Source organism: Saccopteryx leptura, chromosome 1 (genome assembly GCF_036850995.1).
Source record: "Saccopteryx leptura isolate mSacLep1 chromosome 1, mSacLep1_pri_phased_curated, whole genome shotgun sequence".
Lineage (NCBI taxonomy): Eukaryota > Metazoa > Chordata > Mammalia > Chiroptera > Emballonuridae > Saccopteryx > Saccopteryx leptura.
The window spans coordinates 59,737,755-59,761,436 of NC_089503.1; the positions used below are offsets into that span (position 1 = coordinate 59,737,755).

A 23,682-nucleotide genomic window follows, 5' to 3' on the forward strand; every position below is an offset into this window, starting at 1 on the left:
TAAAACCACAATGAGATATCACCTCGCACCAGTCAGAATGGCGCTTATCAACAAAACAACACAGAATAAGTGCTGGCGAGGATGTGGAGAAAAGGGAACCCTCCTGCACTGCTGGTGGGAATGCAGACTGGTGCAGCCACTGTGGAAAACAGTATGGAGATTCCTCAAAAAACTGAAAATCGAACTGCCTTTTGACCCAGCTATCCCACTTTTAGGAATGTACCCCAAGGACACCATAGAACGGCTCGAAAAGGAGAAATGCACCCGCATGTTTGTGGCAGCATTGTTCACAATAGCGAAGATCTGGAAACAGCCCAAGTGTCCGTCAGAGGACGAGTGGATTAAAAAGCTTTGGTACATATATACTATGGAATACTACTCAGCCATAAGAAATGATGACATCGGATCATTTACAATAACATGGATGGACCTTGACAACATTATACGGAGTGAAATAAGTAAATCAGAAAAAAAACTAAGATGAATCCATACATAGAAGGGACATAAAAATGAGACTCAGAGACATGAACAAGAATGTGATGGCAACAGGGGCGGGGGGTTGGGGGAGGGGGGATGGGGTGAAGAAGGAGAGAGGGGTTAGGGGAGGGGAGGGGCACAAAGAAAACCAGATAGAAGGTGACAGAAGACAATTTAGCTTTGGGGGAGGGGTATACAGCACAATCAAATGTCAAAATAATCTAGAGATATTTTCTCTCAACATATGTACCCTGATTTATCAATGTCACTGCATTAAATTTAATAAAAAAAAAAAGAATACACTATTGTTTTCAAATTAGGTCAGGAACCTATGGCTCGGAGCCAGATGTGGCTCTTTTGATGGCTGCATCTGGCTCGCAGACAAATCTTTAATGAAAAAATAATAACGTTAAAAATATAAAACATTTTCATGTATTACAATCCATTCATTTCCTACCACTCATGTTCATGGTTGCGGGTGGCTGGAGCCAATCACAGCTGTCCTCTGGGACAACATCAGATTTTTATTGGATAATGCATAACGTACACGGGTCTTTGTATGGCTCTCATGGAATTACATTTTAAATGTGGCATTCATGGCTCTCTCAGCCAAAAAGGTTCCTGACCCCTGAATTAGGTGGTACATAGTGAGAATAAGTTATTTCTGCTCCATGGTGTCTGATGCCTCAGCTGAAAAGCCTCGGTGGCTGGAATTTTAACATCAGTAGGATTCTTTGTACACATGTCTGGCAGTTGATGCTTGTCATTGATTGGGACTGTGGCCGGGGATGTTGACCAGACATTGCATGTGGTCTGTCTGTATGACCTGGATATCTACCAGAGTATAGTGTCTCCAGGTAGTCAAACTTCTTAACACAGCATTTAAGACTTCAAAAGCTAGTGCTCCAGCACAAGGCAGAAGGTGATTGCCTCACAAATCAAGCAGTATCATGTCTGCTTTATTTTTTTAGTTAAAATGAATCAGTAGCCTTGCCAGATTCAGGGATAAGGATGGAGTCCACCTCTCTCTGGGTGGACACGGAAGAGCATGTGGGATGGGCGACATTGTTGCAGCCGTTTTCAGAAAACACAGTATGCCACAATCATTGTATCTTTAGTGCTTGGATCATAATAGGTGCCAATAAATGTTTGTTGAATAAATACGAAGGATGGTAGATATTTTCACATTTATCTCACATACTCTTTTTTTTTTTCAGGGTTTTAATAATTTTATTTTTTTTAATGGGGTGACATCAATAAATCAGGATACATATATTCAAAGATAACATGTCCAGGTTATCTTGTCGTTCAGTTATGTTGCATACCCATCACCCAGATTGTCCTGTCACCTTCTATCTAGTTTTCTTTGTGCCCTTCCCCCTCCCCCTTTCCCTCTCCCTCTCCCCCCCTAACCACCACACTCTTATCAATGTCTCTTAGTCTCACTTTTATGTCCCACCTACGTATCACATACTCTCTTTAACAATTCAATGTGATGGGTATTATCAGCCCCCCCCCTTTTTTTTTTCTTTTTTTTTTCTTTTAAAGCTGGAAACGGGGAGAGACAGACAGACTCCCGTATGCGCCCTACTGGGATCCACCTGGCACGCCCACCAGGGGGCGACGCTCTGCCCACCAGTGGGCGATGCTCTGCCATTCCGGGACGTCGCTCTGCCATGACCAGAGCCACTCTAGGGCCTGGGGCAGAGGCCAAGGAGCCATCCCCAGCGCCGGGGCCATCTTTGCTCCAGTGGAGCCTCAGCTGCAGGAGGGGAAGAGAGAGACAGAGAGGAAGGAGAGGGGGAGGGGTGGAGAAGCAGATGGGCGCTTCTCCTGTGTTCCCTGGCCGGGAATCCAACCCGGGTCCCCCGCACGCCAGGCTGACGCTCTACCGCTGAGCCAACCGGCCAGGGCCTATCAGCCCCTTTTAACAGATGAGAAAATTGAGACTTGAGTGTCCTGTCACCTTTTTTTATTTTACCTATAGTGGAAGCAGTTATTTATTTATTTATTTAACATTTGAAATATTCTTATTTTTTTTAAGTTTTATTGAATTTATTGGGGTGACATTTGTTGGGCAAACCAGTGTTTCAAGTATGAAACAAGTGTGTTTAGGTTTGTTTGCTTGTATTTTGTGTTTTGCTTAATCCATTTACATTTTTCACCCAGCCCCCCTTACCTCTGAATTCTGTCAGTCTGTTCTCTGAGTCTGTTTCTGTTTTGCTTGTTTATTTTGTTCATTAGATTTTACACATAAGTGAAATCATATGGTATTTGTCTTTCTCTGAATGGCTTATTTCTATAGTGGAAACATTTAAAGTTGGCACTGAGTGTAGTAACTGGGCATAATGATACTGATTTGCTTGGATTCAGTAAAGAAGTACTTTTTTAGTTCTTAATATAGTGTTATAGAACAGCAAACCAGATAGACAAGGTCCTTCCCATCATTGATTTATAGAAGATAATTTCAGGTCATAAAAATGCAGTGAAAAAATTAAATCAGGTCAGACAAGGCAGTATACCGTATGCACTATATTTATCCTAGGAAAAGTTATTGGTGGAATTGATCAGGAGGGAAAATTAATGAATGTAAATGAAAAGATATAATTAATCATGTCTGTAGGAAATGCATCTTATAAGAATTCATATATGTTGTCATTCATGCTTAAGAATGTTTTGCATATTTTGTTGCTAAAATGTTTGATGTAACACATTAGATAAACATGTCCCTAGAGACTCTAAAGATATGCAGAAATTATTTTTTTTTCAAAAAGAGTTTGTGCAGTTTTGATCTCCCTGTTAATCTAAAAGAACTAGGGTGGATTTGGGGAGGCAAGTATATAGAGGATGTCTGTGATGATATATGAGTTGTAGATAAAAGATTTAGCTAGCAAGCATGAGAGTATCTTAGGTATGGTACCTGCCTGTCATTTCTTCCATTAGCATGGTTCTACCTAGCGTAAGTAAACCAAAATGTTTGTGAATTTGTGTTACCTCATCTTTCCTAATGCAGTGCTGCGTGGAAGGAAACACGAAAGAGGACAAGATAGAGCAATCAACAAAAATGCTAACAGGGCACATTTTTATCTTTAAGGAACTTACAGTGTAGTGGGAATGACAGATATCTAAATTAAGTAGTTTGAATACAATTTAGTAAGTGCTGACACACTTGGTAAGTGCATAATAACATGGGATAGGCTCTGTTAGAGCTTGGAAGGTAGGGGTGCCCTGCTGGCCTGTGGTTTTAGGGATGGCTTCACAAGAGGTGGTAACCGAGCTGCTGTCTGCATGAGGTAGTAGGTGGATGAGGTCTGAGCAAAGCATTCCAGGCAGAAGGAGCAAGGGGGACTGCAGAATGTTTCATAAGGCTGAAAATAGTGTGAATGTGAGAGAAGGGTGAGAGACACAAGGGAGCAGAACAAGAAGGTCTTACGTGTTATTACTGGGGAGTTGGGAGTTGACCCTTTGGGGATGGAGAGCTACCAGAAAGTTTTGAATAAATAATAATACTTCAGACAAGAATATCCAGCTACCTTTTCAACACCACTTAATGACTAATAGGCATCTCAGACTTAACATGCTTCAAAAGTTAACTCCTGATTTTTGCCCCCTACTTCTGCTTTTCCCCATGTCAGTGAATGACAGCTTTATCCTTTGAGTTGGTTTGTTGTCATCCATAACACCTTTTTCTCACATACTCCACAATCAACCCATCAGCAATACTGTTGTTTCTCCCTTTAAATTTTCCCAGAATTCATCCACTTATTTCTTACCTCCATGTGACTACCCTGGTCTGAGCTAACATCACCTCTAGCCTGCATTACTGCAGTAGCTTCCTAATCAGTTTCCCTGCTTCCTCCCTTACCCTCTGGCAGTATATTTTACACAGGGCAGTCAGGGACTCTTATAAAAGGTTCTACATAGGGCCACAAAGCCCTACATGTCTGGTACTTGGTCACCACTATTCTTTCTTATTCCCTTCTGCACACTTGCCACCTTTCTGTTCTTCTACCTTGTCTACATTCTTTCCTCAGAACCTTGACATTTGCTGTTCTTTCTACCTGGAACATCACCCCTGAAGATCGCCACAGTGCTGGCTTCCTTGCTTCCTGCAGGGCTCTGCTCATGAGGCCTTCCCTAATCACTTTATATAAAATAGCAAAACTTCCGCTCAGATACTCTATTACTTTTTCCCCATAGATTTACTACCATTTAACATATTTACTTGTTTGTCTCTTTCCTGCAGTGTAAGCTATAAAAGGTTAGTTAGGAACTTTGCTTTGTTCATTGCCTCTCCCTAAGGTGCAGAACTAAAGTAGCCACTCAGTGAAGTTTTTTGACCTAATGACTTGATTTGCATTTTTAACACTACTGTGGCAGCCTTGTGGATAATAAAAGCTCGTGAGTACAGAATTGACTTTTGGAATTGAAATAGTCCAGTCAAGAGATTTGGAGGGCATGGAGTCAAGAATTGCTTGGGAGGGAGAACTGACTAGATTTGGCAACTCACCGGATAAGGAGAAGTGAAGGATAATGACTCCCAGATTTCTGGCTTGGGGGTTTCGGCAGATGTTGTTGTCATCATAAGTAAGCCATGGGGATGAATGAAATAGACCAACCATCCTGGTTTGCCCAGGACTGTCCGTTTTAGTACCAAAAGTCCATGTCTTGGGAAACCTCTCAAATCCAGGTAAACCCAAATGATTTGTCAGTCTAATATAGAGAGTGAAAAGATAGCTAAAGACCGCACCCTATTAGGGAAAAGAGGTAATCAAGTCTGTACAGGAAATAGCAGGGGCTTTAGAAGGGTAGCAGGGGACTCAATGGGACATGGGCTTATGGAAGCTAAGAGAGCAGACACTTCTAGAAGAGAGTAGTCAACAGTGTACGTTGAGTTTCCCTTGGAATTTTTGAGTTTGAGTTTCTAGCTGTCCTTGGCAGAAGTATGGTGTGTTATAGAAGCTCAGTATATATTTCTTGAAATAAAAGACACAAATGATATGTCTTTTTTGTTGTTTTTGTTAATCTGTTGAATTTAGGATTGTTACTAAAAACAACATTATTGGTACATGTAGTGTTTGGCAGTCTCAGGTTAGTGAATACTCTGAGTACTGGGCAGTGGAAGTCAGCTGTTACAGTCTGCAGTTCTGAAACAGCATAGAATCTGAGTGATTATAAAACGGGAATTTTAAAGCTGGACATTTGTAATCATTTCCTTAGTCATTTTTAATGTTTTGGAACCCTTTTGAGAAATTATTGAAAACCCTGAACTGTCTCTCCACAAAACACATATTCTGACCAGGCAGTGGTGCAGTGGATAGAGCATCAGACTGGGGTGCGGGGGACCCAGGTTCGAGACCCCGAAGTCGCCAACTTGAGCGCAGGCTCATCTGGTTTGAGCAAAATCTCACCAGCTTGGACCCAAGGCAGCTGGCTTGAGCAAGGGGTTACTCAGTCTGCTGAAGGCCCATGGTCAAGGCACATGAGAAAGCCATCAATGAACAACTAAGGTGTCACAGCCAAAAACTAATGATTGATGCTTCTCATCTCTCTCCGTTCCTGTCTGTCTGTCCCTATCTATCTCTCTCTCTGACTCTCTCTCTCTGTCTCTGTAAAAAAAACAAACACATATTATACGTTTTACTTAAAAATTGGGGGGCTGGAGGGTTTTAGATGGCCACCTGAATCCTATAGTAGAAGAATCACTGATCTATCTAGTACAGCCCTCCAGTTTTATAACTCAAGATATTAAGAGGCATAGAAAAATTAATTTATCCAGGATCACATAGTGACTGAACTTATTCTTGGTTGAGTGTTCTATTCATTGTATGTTACTGTTTTATTGCATGTTCACTCTGTCTGGGCCTATTACTAGAGTCCTTTTATTTCAGTTATGAAATGGGCCACCGTGCCAACTCATTAAGTTGACCCCAACATAACTCTCTATTCATAGACCGAGCAGAAATTTTGTAGACAATTTGAAGAACTGCCAGATTTAATATGCCTAACTTTTAAGTCACAGATTAAGAGTTGATGAGGTAAAAACTCTTACTAATGACTTTCTTGTGCCTTCTGTTTGGAACAGGATGCTGTATGATTATGTTGAAAGGAAGCGAAAGGAAAATTCAGGAGCCCAACTGCACGTCACTTATTTGGTGTCTGGCAGTCTTGTTCAGAATGGACATTTGGTAAGTTTTCAGAATATTATAATGAGCTTAAATATGTTTGCACTATATAAACTGGTAAATAACAACACGGGGGTGGGGAGGACATAATATTTAGTATTATGGTAGTTTTAAAAAGCTACCTGACGGTGATTATTTTGAATTTGGAGACTAAACCTAAAACTGACTTTTGGTGATATCTCAGCTGTGATGCAGAGACTATATCATTATTATACAACTTTTCTATATAATTTTTCTTTCTTCTGCTTGAAGGTATATTAGGAAAAATGGTAGTTAGTTTCCATCCTCTTCAAATGTCAAGTCATACACTCAGGTGTTTAGAAAGTATAATTTTATTATTTTTTTAACTCAAGTTGATTTTAATTTGAGCATTCATTTTAGTAGGCTTATGTCTAAGTGGCTGAAGAACGGGGCTGTTGGCAGGAGGCTGAGAATGCAGAGGCATAGGTTGGGAATGTCTTCATTCTCATATATCTTTTCAGTTTGGTATGTGGTCACCCCTCAACTCAGGTCACTGCTGCATTTTCACCATCCTGACCACAAAGCTTTCTCGGGTCTGCTGACTTTCTCTTAGCTACTTCCATGCACTTCTTATGAGCAAAGGGATCATTCTACCACTCCCATGACTGGGGAAGCTCTGCTGCAATAATTTGTTCCTTTTGCTCCAGACTGATCCTTGGAAACTTTGATCATTCCTCCTCTCTGGCTTCCTCCCAGAAGTAAGGCACATTTCACGTTTCTTCTGTCCCCACACCTCCGGTCTGAAGGCTTTTTTGCTCCTGCCACCAGCAGCCCTACAGAACAGCGCAAGGAGCAGGGCTCCTCAGAGATCCACTAACATATGTGTTCCTCTTCCCTTGGACTTTCCTTCAGACTCATAAATTCAGAAGCCTGACATCAAAATGCAGGGTGTCCTCGGGTTACAACACAGTTCTGTACCTATAGTGATGTAACCCAAATTTTGGTGTAAGTTGAAACACACCCTAGCCCAGTGGTTCTCAAACTTTTTGAAGTCGGGGAGCATTTAAAATCCTACAAATAATCGTAGGCACACTATATACAAATTGAGAAATATATTATAATAATTAAGTCAAATATTAAAGAAAAAATATATAAAGTCCAAGAGTCCTTTTATGGTAATTAAAATAAATACGACAAAATTAAAGTTATTCTGACATTAAAAAACATTTTTATGTTACATTTTTTGAGTTATGCTTTTTAGAATTCGTAAAAAAGGGGTTAAAAAGTAAACGACAAAAAAGTTATCTTTTAATATATATAGATACATTCTTAGTTAGATTTAGTAAATTTAGCAGGTCCCGGCAGGAATGTGTTAAGTTTTTTCATTCTTGTGTTTATGAGAAACATGAGCCTGATGTGTCCTAGCAATTTCTTCAATGTTTGGGCATATATTTGAAAGGCAAACTCTCATTTCCTCATCAATACATTGAAGAATTCCTCTCTTCTTACTCTTAATTGTGTTGAGGATAGAAAATCCTAATTCACATAAATAGGATGTTGAAAATTATAGTAAAATGTTCAAAGCTTTTTTAGATATTGCCACATGTTCTTCTTTTATAGAAATCCAAAAAGCTTCAAGAGATAATTCCTTATGTTTAATCATCAATCCAAAACGCCCACAATACACATCATCTTTACTTTACACCAAACAAAGGATAGAAGAAACTTGCCTCCAGTCTTTCTGGGGAACATGGGGGGTAGTGTAAACAATCCAGCACCACAGCTTAACAGCCTTTTGCAACCTAATCAGGCAAGTGAGGTGGGGGGTTGGGCAGACTGTCAGCTTGTAGCCAATTCCCCACACCTCTGTCCCCCAAAAATCTAAACTCCAAAAACCCTGTTGGTTTTTTGGTCCTCAGCAGGCACATATTTCTCTGAAATACCATAAGGCACACCTGGAAATCTTCTATGGCGCACCAGTGCGCCCTGGCACACACTTTGACAACCACTGCCCTAGCCTAACACAAACAGAACACTTGCACTTTTAACAGTCCAAAATGACGTAGTTAAGGTATTGGGGATGCCAGCTCCCTCATTCATAACGCTGCATTACTGCATATTTTTCTGCCGTGCGCGACCAAACTAGTTTGCTCACATAGTAAGTACGACACTAGCAGTGTAAGCTGAAACACACATCTCAATATTTTTAAGTTTTTATGGGAGTGAGCATTGTAAACTTGAAATGTATGTCGAGACTGTCAGAACCCGAGGACCCTCTGTACTGACTGGGATTTGTTTAATAGCAATTGAGTCCCAAGCATGTGAGATTTAAAACTAGGATGCCAATTTAATCATTTATAAGGAGAAACAAAATTGCTAGGGGAATCAGATTTTTATATTCTCTGCAGCCATTCCTTTCCTTGTTGGTAAGCTATTTGGCAAGCCAGGTAATAATCAAGATATTTGCAAGTGTAGAATCAGATGTCATTATACAGGGGTGGGCAAAGGTAGGTTTACAGTTGTATGTGAAACAGTTTATTCTTGTATATTATCTATTAATTATTATATTATTTTGAACAACTGTTAACCTATTTTTGCCCTACCCTGTATATCTGAAACACAAAATTAAGCAGACCTGATCATTTACTGAGAGAAATAAACCTGGCACCAGAACCCTCTCTTTGTATGGCACTTGAATGGATACTACCAAAGTTTGCATCGGAATGTCTTCTTTTGTTTTCAGGGTTAACTAGCTCTCTCCTGTCTCTCTGGTCAATGCCTTCAGTCTAGTCATAATTCTTTACTGTGTTTCTCTCTTTCTTTCTCTTTTTTTTTAAATTCCGTGAGAGGAAGGGAGGCAGAGACGGGCTCCTGCAGGTGCCCTGACCAGGATCCACCTGGCAAGTTCACTAGGGGGCGATGCTCTCTGCCTATGTGGGGCGTTGCTCTGTTGCTCAGCCAAGATCTTGGCTCCTTAGGTGAGGCCATGGAGTCATCCTCAGTGCCCAGGGCCAACTCGCTCTAATCAAGCCATGGCTGCAGGAGGAGTAGAGAGAGAGAGAGAGAGAGAGAAGTGAAAGGGGCAGGGGTAGAGAAGCAGATAGGCGCTTCTCTGTATGCCTTGACCTGGAATTGAACCTGGGACATCCACATGCCAGGCTGACGCTCTACCACTGAGCCAACTGGCCAGGGCCTACTGGGTTTCTTTAAAGCAGTGAGTTTTATTCCTTTCTTGGTTGCTGATTTTTTTGAGAATCTAAAAGAAAAATTCATAGGTTGACATTCATAAAATTTTGATTGTTCACGCATCTTCTGGAGCAGGGTCTGAATTTAAGAATTTATGTTTTAAGATAAAGTTGTTGATTTTCTAAGCCAAATGACAGAGGTTCTTAATTTGGTATCTTTGCATGGTCTTTGGGATACAGGAGGTTCTTGGATTAACCGGTGAATGTGCATTCAGATTGTTTTCTTCGCTGCGTTTTTGTTTTTTTTTTGAGACCATTTTTCAAAATGAAATATAACCTGTATCAGTTAAAAACTTCTTTGCTGTGGCTTGCTTATAAAGACCTTTTATTTTTAAACTTAAGAGAGCATTTAAGTCTTTAAGCAGCAGAATGCTTTCAAAGGAAATCTTAGAATCCTAATATAAAAATATATTGAGGCCCTGGCCTGTTGGCTCAGTGGTAGAGCATTTACCCAGCATGGGGAAGTCCCGGGTTCTATTCCTGACCAGGACACACAGGAGAAGTGACCATCTACTCCCCCCATATCTCTCTCTCTCTCTCTCTTTCTCTCCCTCCCTCCCTCCCTCCATCTTTCTCTCTCTCTCTCTCTCTCTCTCTCTCTCTCCTTCTCTCTCCCCTTCTCCCGTGGCCATTGATTTGAGCATGTTGGCCTGGGCACTGAGAACGGTTGGTGGAGCCTCCGCCTCAGGTGCTAAAAATAATTCAGTTGTGAGCATGGCCCCAGATGGGCAGAGCATGGGCCCCAGATGGGGATTGCTGGGTGGATCCCAGTCGAGGCGCATGTGGGAGTCTGTCTCTCTATCTCCCCTCCTCTCGCTTGGAAAAGGAAAAAAAGAGAGAATTATTTGAAAATTTCAAGGGGGCATTTGGTTGGGGTTTTTTTTGTTTGTTTGTTTTTTTAATTGATGAATTTTTAGAGAGGGAGGAAGGGGAGTGGGATGTGGGGGGAGAGAGAAAGAGAAAAGCATTCATTTGTTGCTCCACTTATGCATTCTTTGGTTGTTTTCAGTATGTGTCCTGACTGCGGTGTGTTTAGGGATGACGGGGGGTGGGGGGGATGGGGGACAGTGATGACTGAGTTAACTGACCTGGGCCTACTTGATTCTTTTTGTTGTTAGAGGTTGTTAGTCTGATTCATCCTTTATGAAGTTCCCCATTAGCTTTTTCATCTAATGATTTTAGCTTAAATTGATTTTTATTATTGCCCAGATCATTGATTCATGAGGAGTTATAAAATGGTGATGTTCTACTTCTGTCACTTTCTGCATATATTACTAGTTGGAATTTTTCTATAAAGAGGAACTTCTCTCAGTAACTTGCCATATTTTTCCTTTGTTTTCAACTGCTAAAAAGCTCAGGGGGCTTACCCTCAGCCAGGCTCGTGGTTTTCTCCTGTGTCCTCCTTTTAACAGAAATGCACTGAATTGGAGCTCTATTCTGGTGTGTTGTTTTAGCACCTGCAAACTGGCATTTCCACTGAGCTGTTTTTATGCATTTTCAGTATCCCCTGAGGCAGCATATTGCCACACCAAACTAGGTTATCCAGATTTTCTCCTAAGGGTACTAATTATTATTTTTAGGGCTCTTATTACAAGGTTGCATTGGTATGAGTGCTTCATTCCTAATTCTCTCTCTCATAAGCTCTGTAATTTTTATTGTACAGCTTTGCAGAACATGACATTAACAATGTTTTGTATTTTTTTTGAACACATAATGAAAACTTAACTGATATTCCCAGTTCAGATTTGCAATTACATTTTTATAAAAATTTATTTGATTTTATGTTGCTCTTTTATGTGAATTTTGGGGGTTCCTACATTAGCATAAATATGTATCTGCTTTAGCCAAATATATGAGAGTTAGGAAAGCAAAACCAGTATTTTTACTAACAATATGATTGAAAATATTTTGACTTCTTTGTAGTTGTGGGATGCATAGTCAACCTGTGTTTTAGAATCACTTGAAATAATTAAATAGTTAAACGACCAGCTAGTCAAATTCAATTTTTTTCCTCTGAATTTTTAGGTTCCCTTCTTTCCTTTACAAGTAACTTTTTATTGGTTTTATGTTCTCCTTTTATTGTTTTTGTTGTTCATATTTTTAATATAAGTAAATATATATTCATATTAATCCACTTTCTTTCCTAGAAGTTTTCATACATTACACCCTATTTTGCACATGGCTTTTTCTGCTAACAGTAGATCCTGAGCATTACTCCATAGTAGTTAAAGAAATAGCCTGGCTTGTGGTGGCACGGTGGAAATAGCTTGGCCTACGGTGGCACAATGGATAAAGTGTCAACCTGGAATGCTGAGTTCATTGTTTCAAAACCCTGGGCTTGCCTGGTCAAGGCATATATGAGAGTTGATGATTCCTGCTCCTGTCTACCTTCTCTCTCCCTTCTCTCTCACTCCTCTCTCTCTCCTCTCTCCTCTCTAAAATGAATAAATGAAATCTTTAAAAAAAATTTAAAAATTCTGCTTTGTTTTACAGTCTCATGATCCTACATTAATAGATATACCTTAGTGTACTCAGTAGTCCCTTATTAATAGTTATTTGAGTTATTTATAATCTTTGGCTATTACAGATAGTCCTGCAGTGAATAGCTCAGAGTATATGTGTTCTGTATTTTTCCAGTGTTTTAAGGTTACATTTCTGGAAGTAGAATGTTTATCTACTTTGTTTTGTTTTTTTTTAATTTTATTTATTTATTTATTTTTAAAGAGTCAGAGAGAGGGATAGATAGGGACAGACAGACAGGAACAGAGAGAGATGAGAAGCATCAAGCATCAGTTTTTCTTTGCGACACCTTAGTTGTTCATTGATTGCTTTCTCATATGTGCCTTGACTGTGGGCCTTCAGCAGACCAAGTAACCCCTTTCTCACGCCAGCGACCTTGCATACAAGCTGGTGAGCTTTGCTCAAGCCAGATGAGCCCACACTCAAGCTGGCAACCTCGGGGTCTCAATCCTGGGTCCTCCGCATCCCAGTCCGACACTCTATCCACTGCGCCACCTCCTGGTCAGGCTCTACTTCGTTGAGTATTGCCAAATACTTCATTTTTCATTCCCAGCAGCAATGTGTGTGAATGCCTGTTGCTACACAGTTCTTGTCATGTTTTCAGAGTTATTTGCGTTTCTTTTCATGTCTTGTTTATTTTGTAAAGGATTGCAAGTCTTTTTTTCTCCATTTTAGAAGCTACATTTAACCCTTTGTGATAAAACTTGAAGATATTTTTCCCACTTTATCATTTGTCTTTGTACTTTGGTTCAAATTTTGGGTTTTTTGGTTATCTAAAAGTTAGTTGTCAGTTTTTATGGATTATTTCAATTATTTCTGGGTTTTAAATTACAGTTAGGAAACTTCCTCATTTTCAGATTATATCAGTTTATCAAAAAATTCACCAATATTTTCATCTAGTGTTTATGTGGTTTCATTCTTTGTATTTAGATGAACAGACCCATTAAGAATTTAGTTGTTTTGTGGTGTGAGAGACTAACCAGTTTTTATTAGGTTCTATATGATTACATAGTAATTCTCATTACATTATCTATTAAAAAGTACTCTTTTACTCACACTGATTTGAGATGCTGTGGGTTATTTTTTAAAATTATATTGATATCTATATCACTTTCCTTAACCTCATTGAGAAGTTTCAATATAAACAAGTTAAAAAATGAGTGTGACTATTAAATTGTAACATTTTCAGAGGTAGTTAATGTTTCTAATTTTATATCCAAGTGCAATTGAATTATTGGCTTGGAAACTTTAAAATTGCAAGTTGTACTACTTTGAACATTAATGAAGTGTTATTTCCTTACAGTGCCACAAGGTTGCAGTAGTGAGAGAAGATAAATTGGAAGGTAAGTGTTATAGCAATTTAGCAAGTATTTTCCCTTATGGCATCAGTGTAGGTATAATAAAAATCTGCCCCTAACATCTGCATAAACTATATTTAGCTGTTTAACTGAATAGCTGTATATATATTTTTATTAGTTTCCGAAACATTAAAATATGATACTTCATCTGCCTAACTTCCCATTTTTAAAGTCAATAGCCACTAAAACTTATAAAGCATTTTTATCACAAGATTTGAAAACTCGTGACAGACATGCAAAAAATAACATGAATACCATATGGAGGACCTCATCAACTGTAAAAAGGCAGTAGTCTCCAAATATATTGTGTGTTTCATAATAGTTTTTTTAGAAAGAAAATTAAAGAATGCTTTTCTAAAGTAAGGAAGGTTCAATATAATGTCTAAATTAAATTTGTCCACCTGTTTCAGTACTATCTTTGTTACTGTTCTATTTTCTTTTTAACCTCAATTCAAGGGAATTGTATAATAGGGTCCATGTGATCTTAGACCGGTGTCTCAAGACAAAACCTGTGCAGTTGTACTTTATATGGAAAGACTCCTGCCTATGGAGCAGTTGTACAAATTAACTTGAATGTATTCAGAGTGATGGAGTTGTCCACTTTTTCTTTCTCAATCCCACATTGGTAGGCAAAGCAAGATTGATTCATTCAGTTGATACATAATATTTACTGTGTGTCAAGCTCTGTGCTTGGCCCTAGAGACTTGCAACAAGTTAGGCACAGTCCTTTCCTTCCTAGAACCTAAAGTTTGTTCCTCTGATGTTCTTTTGTGTCTTTCCTCTGCACACTCACCTGGTTAGTTGTATTTTGTTATGGTAATGCTTTCTGTGAAGTTGAATTACGTGAGTCTTTTCAAATAAAAATTACTCCTCAATTATGTGCTCAAGTGTAAGATTCTTCCCTGACTGAAAAAATCACAGTCATCATCAGTCATTCATTAATATTTACTGAGTGTCCACTGGATGAGTGATACCCTCACAGGTGTTGTACTTAGAACTGACTCACTACCACCTACCTTGTCATAATGTCCCCGTTGGAGACAGAAGAGGTGATGTTATACTGTATATGTGGCTATTTGGCCTTTTAGAGCTTTTTGGACCACCACAGGTTGTAAATGGTTTTAATGCAGAAGGGTTTCTTGTTAAAGTTCCCACATGCTATGAAGTTTGTGTATTAACAGACTACTTTTCCTGTTGACTTGTAGCAGTGAAGTCCAAGCTAGCTGTGACTGCCAGCGTCCATGTGTACAGCATCCAGAAAGCCATGCTAAAGGACAGTGGGCCTCTGTTCAATACCGACTATGACATCCTTAAAAGCAACTTGCAGAACTGCAGCAAGTGAGCTCCTTAATGTTCCTTGTGGGCTTCTTTACGAATTGGTTTTGTAAGATGTTTACATAGTGGCTGCCTCTTAAGAGTGCATGCCAAGTCTAGTAAAACCCCATTTATCTTGCAGTAAGACACATGCCTGGTTTTATTAGTACATCATAAGGTGAAAAATAGCAGCCACAACCCATATTGAAAACCCCAGTGGACTCCCCATAAATCTATTTCTCGTGTATTTATCCTGTCACTGCCACCAGAATGTTCGTTGTGCCCCCTCATTACTCTCTTTCCCCCATCATTCCTTATTAAATTCTGCCCATCCTTTTTGAACCAGTTCAAATGCCATCCTTCAAAAAAATTCCTAATTTGATATCCCTCTACCTTCTGTCCAAAAGCAGTTGGTCTTCCACAGCCAGGATCAGATCTTGTTTATCTCTGGTATTCTTCACAGCACAGGAAAGTAATGGACTATAACACATGTGGGTTTTAGGACTTGATGGTCATGGGCTTGAGTTGTGGCTTTGTTCTTTAGTACTCCATGACTTTGGACAGATTACTTAAACTGTTTGAGATTTGATTTCTTCATCTTTAAATTGGATATAATAATGCCTACTTTGATCTGATATGAACATGTCACACTCTATAGAGTGGATATGGCCCAATGCCTACCTATGGCACTGATGCCCCTATAAGGGGCAGTTATAGCACAGTGTGACAGTGTTATAATGGGAGTAATAGCATGGGAAGGTGCAGTGATGGCCCTATAGGGGGCAGTTATAGCACAGTATGGCAGTGTTATGGGAATAATAGCATGGGAAGGTGCAGTGATGGTCTTATGGGGGGGGCAGTTACAGCACAGTATGGCAGTGTTATGGGAATAATAGCATGGGAAGGTGCAGTGATGGTCTCATGGGGGGGGCAGTTACAGCACAGTATGGCAGTGTTATAATAGAATTAATAGCGTGGGAAGATGTTGGGGAACACTCATCCCACATTTTTTGGTGGGGTTCAGAGAGGAGACAAGACAGAAGGCTTCTTGATGGGATTGACACTGATCTTGAAGTGTGAAGGCCCAGTAGAAATAGCCAGTCAAAGTAGAAGTCAGAGAGTAAGGGCAGAGCTGAGAGAAAACATTGTGTGTACAGAACCACGGTAGTTTTGAATGGCTGGAACAGAGGGAGAGGTAGGCAGTAATGAAACTGATTAGGAGTTAGATTCTATGCTTTGCCTCTTAGGATAAGAATTTAGACTTTATTACAAGGCACTAAGGACTGACTGAAGATTTTTAAGCAGATGAGTGAAATCAGATTTTTATTTTAGAGAGATGACTGACTGTGGTGGTGAAGTCAGTTCAGAAGGGAATAACCTGAAGGCAAGGCCATCAGGGAGGAGAAATGTTGCAGTGGTCAAGGGTAGAAATGATAGTTATACAGTAATGGTGTTGGGGATGGAAAGGTACAAAGGTTAAAGTGTCATGCCATCAAATCCTGGATGTTGTGGTAGTGGCCAGGTGTGTGGGAAGAGTCTTGTGTTTGTGGTGTTAATGATTATGGCCATGTTTTTGGCTTGGGTGACTGAATAGATGACCATCACTAAGAAAGGGAAAGTGCCTGACCAGGTGGTGGCGCAGTGGATGGAGCGTCGGACTGGGATGTGGAAGGACCCAGGTTCGAGACTCCGAGGTCGCCAGCTTGAGCGCGGGCTCATCTGGCTTGAGCAAAGAGCTCACCAGCTTGGACCCAAGGTCGCTGGCTCCAGCAGGGGGTTACTCAGTCTGCTGAAGGCCCGCGGTCAAGGCACATGTGAGAAAGCAATCAATGAACAACTAGGAAGTCGCAACGCGCAACGAGAAACTGATGATTGATGCTTCTCGTCTCTCTCCGTTCCTGTCTGTCTGTCCCTGTCTATCTCTGCCTCTGTAAAAAAAAAAAAAAAGAAAGGGAATGTGTAAGGAGGAACAGGCTTTGGGGAAGGGGAAAATGATGAATTGGGTTTGGACATGTTAAATTTGAGAAGCCTGTTCTTTGCAATAGATAGGTTAGTCTGGATGATGAATACCTATGATGTGCCATACTCTTAGAGGAAATGTTGTTCAGTGCCTCCTTAATAATCTAATCATCTGGGATAAAAATGGAGATTTTGGAATCAGAGAAAATAGGTAATTAGGTAGACATAGTCATTCAAAAGGAATGTATAGAACCATGATGGCAACCTTTTTATAAAAACCGCCCACTTTTGCAGTGCTGGTTAACCTGGTCCCTCCCGCCCACTAGTGAGTGTTCCAGCTTTCATGGTGGGCCAATCGAGGCGCCATTTGGTTGCTCCACTACTGCCCACCATGAAAGCTGGAACGCCCACTAGTGGGCAGGAGGGACCATGTTGACCAGCACTGCAAAAGTGGGCGGTTTTTATAAAAATGTTCGCCATCACGGGTATAAAATGAAAGGACAGAAAGTAAAACTCTAGGTCATAATTATTAGCTATGTAACCTTGGGCAAATTAATCTCTCTGCTTCAGTTTCCTCAGTAAAATGAAGCTAACAATAGTAACAACTTCAAGGGGCTATAGAGCCTTAAATGAATTAATGTATGTAAAGTGCTTAGAACTGTGCTTGGCACATAGTAAACACTGTTTGAGTGATAGCCATTTTTAAAGGGTGGGCACAAAAAGAGGATCCTGAGAGGGAACAGCCAGAGATACGGGGAAAATTATGAGTATGTAGAGTTCTAAATATTTGTGGGGGGTTTTTTGTTTATTTTTATAGAGAGTCAGAGAGAGAGAGACAGATAGGGACAGACAGGCAGTAATGGAGACAATGAGAAGCATCAATCAGTTTTTCGTTGTGACACCCTAAGTTGTTCATTGATTGCTTTCTCATATGTGCCTTGACCGTGGGCCTTCAGCAGACCGAGTAACCCCTTGCTCAAGCCAGCGTCCTTGGGTCCAAGCTGGTGAGCTTTGCTCAAACCAGATGATCCCGTGCTCAAGCTGGTGACCTTGGGGTCTCAAACCTGGGTTTTCTGCATCCCAGTCTGATGCTCTATCCATTTCGCCACTGCCTGGTCAGGTGAGTATGTGGAGTTCTAAAAGCTAAGGAAAGAATTTCAAGAAAGAGGGACTGGTTGATAATATCAAAAGAAGCTAAGTAAACTAGGAACTGAAAAGTGTCCATTGGATTTAGTGATGGCCTTGGTAAGAACATTTTCAAGTAGAGGGATCAGCTGAGTTAATATAGGTAACTCTTTACAGGAAATATGACTATGTAATGGAAAAAAAAGAAGGAAGTAGATAAGGAGGAATTGAGACTAAGGGAAGATATATACATTTTTAAAGTTGAGAATGCCTTGAACTTGTATTGTTAGGAAAAAGCCATAAAAGAGGAAATGGTCAAAGATACAGGGGAGATTACTGATAGAGGACAAATAGATATAGAATTGCCACACATAGTTTCTATAAGTTTCATGAAAATAGGGATCGTGTCTATTTCATTAACCACTCTACCTATAATGGTGCCTGGCAGATAATAGTAAGCATTTAAATAATTGTTGAATGAACCTAATGTTAGATATTAGTTCTTTAGCTTAAAACCTTGAGTGTAATAGTCATACAAATATTTGTTGAATAAATATAATTATATAACTAAAGAATAATAATTTATAAGTCTAGTGTCTATTAGGGAAAGATTATAAGAAGCAATACCTGACTAATTTATGTAAATTATATTACTAGATTTTTTAAATCGTCTATTAAAATCTAGTCAAGGTATGTGGAGCTCTAAAAATTATTTCTTCTGTTGTATTTAGCAAGTAGGCAAACAAGAATAAAAGTGACTCAAAGGTTCAAAATGAAATTTGCACAGGGACCTCTAAAATAAATATGGCAAGTAGAAATGTGGTAATAGGAAGCACTTTAATGAAACTTTACTTAAATACTTAAAGTAGCCTTGGTAAAAATGTGAAGAATTTATCTCCAATAAAGAAGGTTGTATTTAGTGTTGAGAATTATGAGCCAACTGAGATCTGACTCATTGTTTCATGTGTTTTTAAGTAGTGCTGTGACAGGAAGAAAGTTGAAATTTTAGGATTGAGCAGATTCTTCTCTCTTCGGACATGTTCCCAGCCTAACTTGGTCTCTTCATCATTGCCAATTTCTGGTCCTGACCCTAAGGTGTGGAATGTAGACCAAATGAAGAAAGAGTTGTCTTGTGGCCAACTTTAGATGTTGACAATGAAATAAAACATTGCTCTTTTCCTTGTACATGGAAGCACCACAAAGCCAAAGAGGTAGAGTGGTGGGTGGAAGGAAATGATTTCCCTCTGTTCTTCTTTTTCACCACCAACCCCCCAAAGTGAGAAGCAGGGAGGCAGACAGACAGATTCCTGCATGCACCAGACCAGGATCCACTCAGCATGCCCACTAGGGGGCGATGCTCTGCCCATCTGGGGCGTTGCTCCGTTGTGACCAGAGCCATTCTAGTGCCTGAGGTGGAGGCTGTGGAGCCATCCTCAGTGCCTGGGCCAACTTTGCTCCAATGGAGCCTTGGCTGTGGGAGGGGAAAAGAGAGATAGTGAGGAAGGAGAGGGGGAGGGGTGGAGAAGCAGATGGGCGCTTCTCCTGTGTGCCCTGGCCAGAAATCGAACCTGGGACTTCCACACGCTGGGCCTATGCTCTACCACTGAGCCAACCGGCCAGGGCCTCCGTTATTCTGATGCACAAAATATTTGCGTTAATGTAGGCTTTTCCAATGGGGACCACAATAAATCAGTGGAAGATTTATGGAGCTGTAAATTCTAGTTTAGGAACTGTTCAGTCTGAAGTTACTTTTGAGATTAAGTGATTTATCAGGGATTTTATTTTTTCCTTAGGCCAGTTATTCTAGTAGCTAATCATGAAGTTATGCCTGGCTGATCACTATGATAATGGCTTTCACCACATAGTTGTTTTTTTTTAATTTTTAAAAAATTTTTAATTTTTAAATTATTTTTAGTGAGAAGAGGGGAATCAGAGACAGACTCCCACATGTGCCCCAATCAGGATCCACCAAGCAAGCCCATTAGGGTGTGATGCTCTGCCCATCTGGGGCCATTGCTTCGTTGCTCAGCAACTGAGCCATTTTCTTTTTACCACCTGAGGTGAGGCCATGGAGCCATTCTCAGTGCTCGAGGCCAACTCACTTCAATGAAGCCATGGTTGCAGGAGGGGAAGAGAGAGAGAGAGAGAGAAGGAGAAGGAGGGTTAGAGAAGCAGATGATTGCTTCTCCTTTGTGCCCTGACCAGGAATCGAACCTGGGATATCTACACACTGGGTCAACACTCTACCACTGAGCAAACCAGCCAGAGACTCAGATTTTTGTATTGGTTGATTTTTAGAGGAAGAGAAACATCAATTTATTGTTCCACTCATGCATGCATTCATTGGTTGACTCTTGTACATGCCCTGGCCGGATATTGAACCCACTACCCTGGTGTATCAGGACAATGCCCTAACCAACCTAGCTTCCTGGTCAGGGCCTCATTGCATAGTTTCTTAAACTCCATCTTCTCCCACCCCAAGTTGAGGTAACACAATGAAGATAGGAGAGAAGCCAGAAGCCTCGCTTATGTCTTATGTAATCATTCTTTCAATATATATTCCCTGACACTTACCCAGGTCTTACACAAGGAAATTGAAATACAAAGGATGAATAATACATTTCCCTGCCTTCAGTGAGCTCCCCAATAAGCAAAGATGGGGAAATAAAGTGTTCTTTGCTAGGGAAAGTTGGGGAACTTTGTTTTTTAAGTATAGCCATTTGAGAAGGCTAGATCAGTTATCCATTCACATTACATTATGGATTTATGTGATGAAATCGCATATGTACAGTGAATGTTCCCTGTAATATCCATGCAAACAGTTCCATTTTTTTTATTTTGACAGAGAGAGGGACAGAGATGAGAAGCATCAATTCTTCATTGCAGCTCCTTATTTGTTCATTGATTGCTTTCTCATATGTGGGGCTACAGTACAGTGAGTGACCCCTTGCTCAAGCCAGCGACCTCAGGGTTTCGAACCTGGGTCCTCCGCATCCTAGTCTGACACTTTATCCACTGTGCCACCAACCTGGTCAGGCCAAATTTCTTCACTTGGCTTTGGACATAATTTTCTGGTAGTGTTAGCTGGTATTACAAGTTATTAACAAACAACTGTTAAGAACCACAGGTTATAGGGGCCAGTGGCTGTGTTTCCAGCTTCCATGTTTTAAATCATGATCCACTGTGGCCAGGAGAGTTGCCAGGAAATTTGTTAATATTTAAAGCTCTTAATTTTGATTTGGTCAATATTTATTGCATATCTGGCTCTGTAAGGTACAGGTCTTGACAACAAGAGGATAACCATTTGATTTACCAAGTATGATGAAATTACTAACCTTTTATTCTTGTTTGGTATATTCTTACTATTTAGAATTAGGATGCTTTTTTCCAAACAAGAATATTCAATATGGTATGGTAGATTCCATATCCAAGTTTAGACTCGAGACCTAATTCTCTTGTTAACTAGGTATATAATCTAGGACACGTCCCTGCCTTCTGGCTAATAGTAGTTTATCTGAATGAGAGTTTTGCACAAAATAATTTCTAAAATTTGTTCTAGTTCTGAAATTTTCTCCTTTTATAGTATTAGGCTTAGAAAATATTGTACTGACAAAGGAAGAGCTGAAAGGTAAGGTTTGATTTTGACATTTTATAACATTTCTGTCCTCAGGTTTAGTGCCATTTATTGTGCAGCTGCAGTCCCTAGAGCATCTGCTGAAATCTCGTCTGAAAAGTTTGAGCAGTCAGAGCTTGAGGTATCAAGTGAGGCACGAGCCAATAATGAGTTGACTACCAATGGTCATGACCCACCCACCTCCAAACAGATTTCCCATCAACATAAAGGAATTATGGGAATGTTTGCCTCTAAAGCTGCTTCTAAAACCCAAGATACCAACAAAGAAACCAAAACAGAAGCTAAAGAGGTAACAAATGTAAGTCTTCTTTCAAGATATGCCTTTCATCTCAGAATGGGTAACTAGAAAAGCATGAATAATTCCAGGGGTAGTAGTTTAATTATATAAGGCTCTACTATTTAGTTCTAATTTTTATACTTTAGTTTGAATCCTTTAATTCTTGATACTCTCATCTGAAATAGTCCTTTTTCTTTTGATAATGCTGCTCACCAAGCCGTGAGCTATTCAGTGGTGGAACCAGCCTTGAAATCCACTTCTAACGATTACAAGTGTAATGTTTTGGAGGTTTTTCCCCATCATGTACCATACTGCCTCAGATCTATTTTAATTCTGTCAAATTAAGTAGTTTTAAAATATACTCAAAAGTTTGGATGTATTCATGGATAATAATTTTATGAGAACTGTGAGAACCTAAGCTTTGAAGATTAACACCCAATCCTGGCCGGTCTGGATTTGTTCTTATATCTAATACACACACATTTTGGCATGATTATATAAAGACTAAACCATCATCAGAGAGGGCTCTGCTATTGAAGAGATTTTTTTTTTTGAGACTGCTACTTGAAGAGCAACCTAAACACTATAAAAATGATGGGTTTTTTTCTATGCTTTTAGGCATCTTCATTGGGCAACAAGGCATCAGGGAAAGGAAGTTTGATGAGCAATTTTTTTGGAAAAGCTGCTATGAGTAAGCATGTCCTTACTTTCTTTTGATTATTAATATACGAATGTTATTATACTAACTTATTGCATATCTGAGGTGAAAGCCACCTTGTCCTGTTTTACCCATCTAGGACACTAACCATGTAGCATTCCTGAATCCCAACTTAAATTTTCAATATATTGATGAAAGTAACCCAACTGGAAGAGTGGATTTTATGAGTGAGCTGGGTTGTTTGAGTCTTAGAGTATAGTTTACTATTCCTAGTTTTACTCCTGCCTTGAAAACAATTAAATATTTGTTTCATAGAGCTTTTGAAAATGGGAATTAAAACAAAAGGGAGGCTGCCTAGTTAAGCAGTACAGTGTTGAGGTTAATATCCTGGAGGCTGGGGTCAGTTTGTCTGGTGAGACTAGTATTAGCCCCATCTCCCAAGGGGCTACAAAACAAAGCTTTGCCTTTAGTTATTTTTGCATATTACTCATAGTAATGAACTAGCTCTCAGTGTGAATTGCAAGTGCCTAGATAGTACTGGCCATTTAAAAGATATCTCCGTTATTTAAAAAATTTTTTAAATAAGAATTCTTTTGTATGAAAGGAACCAATAGTCACATATTTTCATGCTTCTCATATCAAGTAAACATCCCCTGAGGGTATGTGGCAGAATACCAGGAGGAATGTAGAAGCCACAGGATAATTATAGCACACTTTCTTGTAGCATCAGTTTTATAAAGATTTTGTGGGGAAGCATTTTATTACATGCCTATGCAAGCAAAATTAGTCAGAATTCTGCTTTTTCATGATGGTCAGATTGGTGGTTGAGGGGATTAGAGTGATAGTTTTTTATTTGTCATGAAAGCTATCGGAGAACATTTTTGGATTCTGAAAACAAATGGAAAATTGGCTATTTTCAGGTTGAGAAACACAGTTGTATTCTTGCACGCACAGTGAACAAGGAGGGCT

The 23,682-nt window shown here is 39.8% G+C and overlaps 1 protein-coding gene across 2 annotated transcripts in view; it reads left to right on the top strand.

The window, feature by feature from the left end:
- Window positions 1-23,682, top strand: part of POLD3 (DNA polymerase delta 3, accessory subunit) — a 61,307-nt gene that overhangs the window by 6,226 nt on the left and 31,399 nt on the right. The window contains exons 3-7 of one of the 2 annotated variants that reach the window (XM_066368549.1): window positions 6,563-6,665; window positions 13,692-13,731; window positions 14,952-15,084; window positions 21,815-22,067; window positions 22,674-22,746. In XM_066368549.1, coding sequence (XP_066224646.1) covers window positions 6,563-6,665; window positions 13,692-13,731; window positions 14,952-15,084; window positions 21,815-22,067; window positions 22,674-22,746 — 602 coding nt within the window. Of the gene's footprint in view, window positions 1-6,562; window positions 6,666-13,691; window positions 13,732-14,951; window positions 15,085-21,814; window positions 22,077-22,673; window positions 22,747-23,682 lie in introns of both variants that reach the window. The other variant, XM_066368540.1, reaches the window with a different exon arrangement.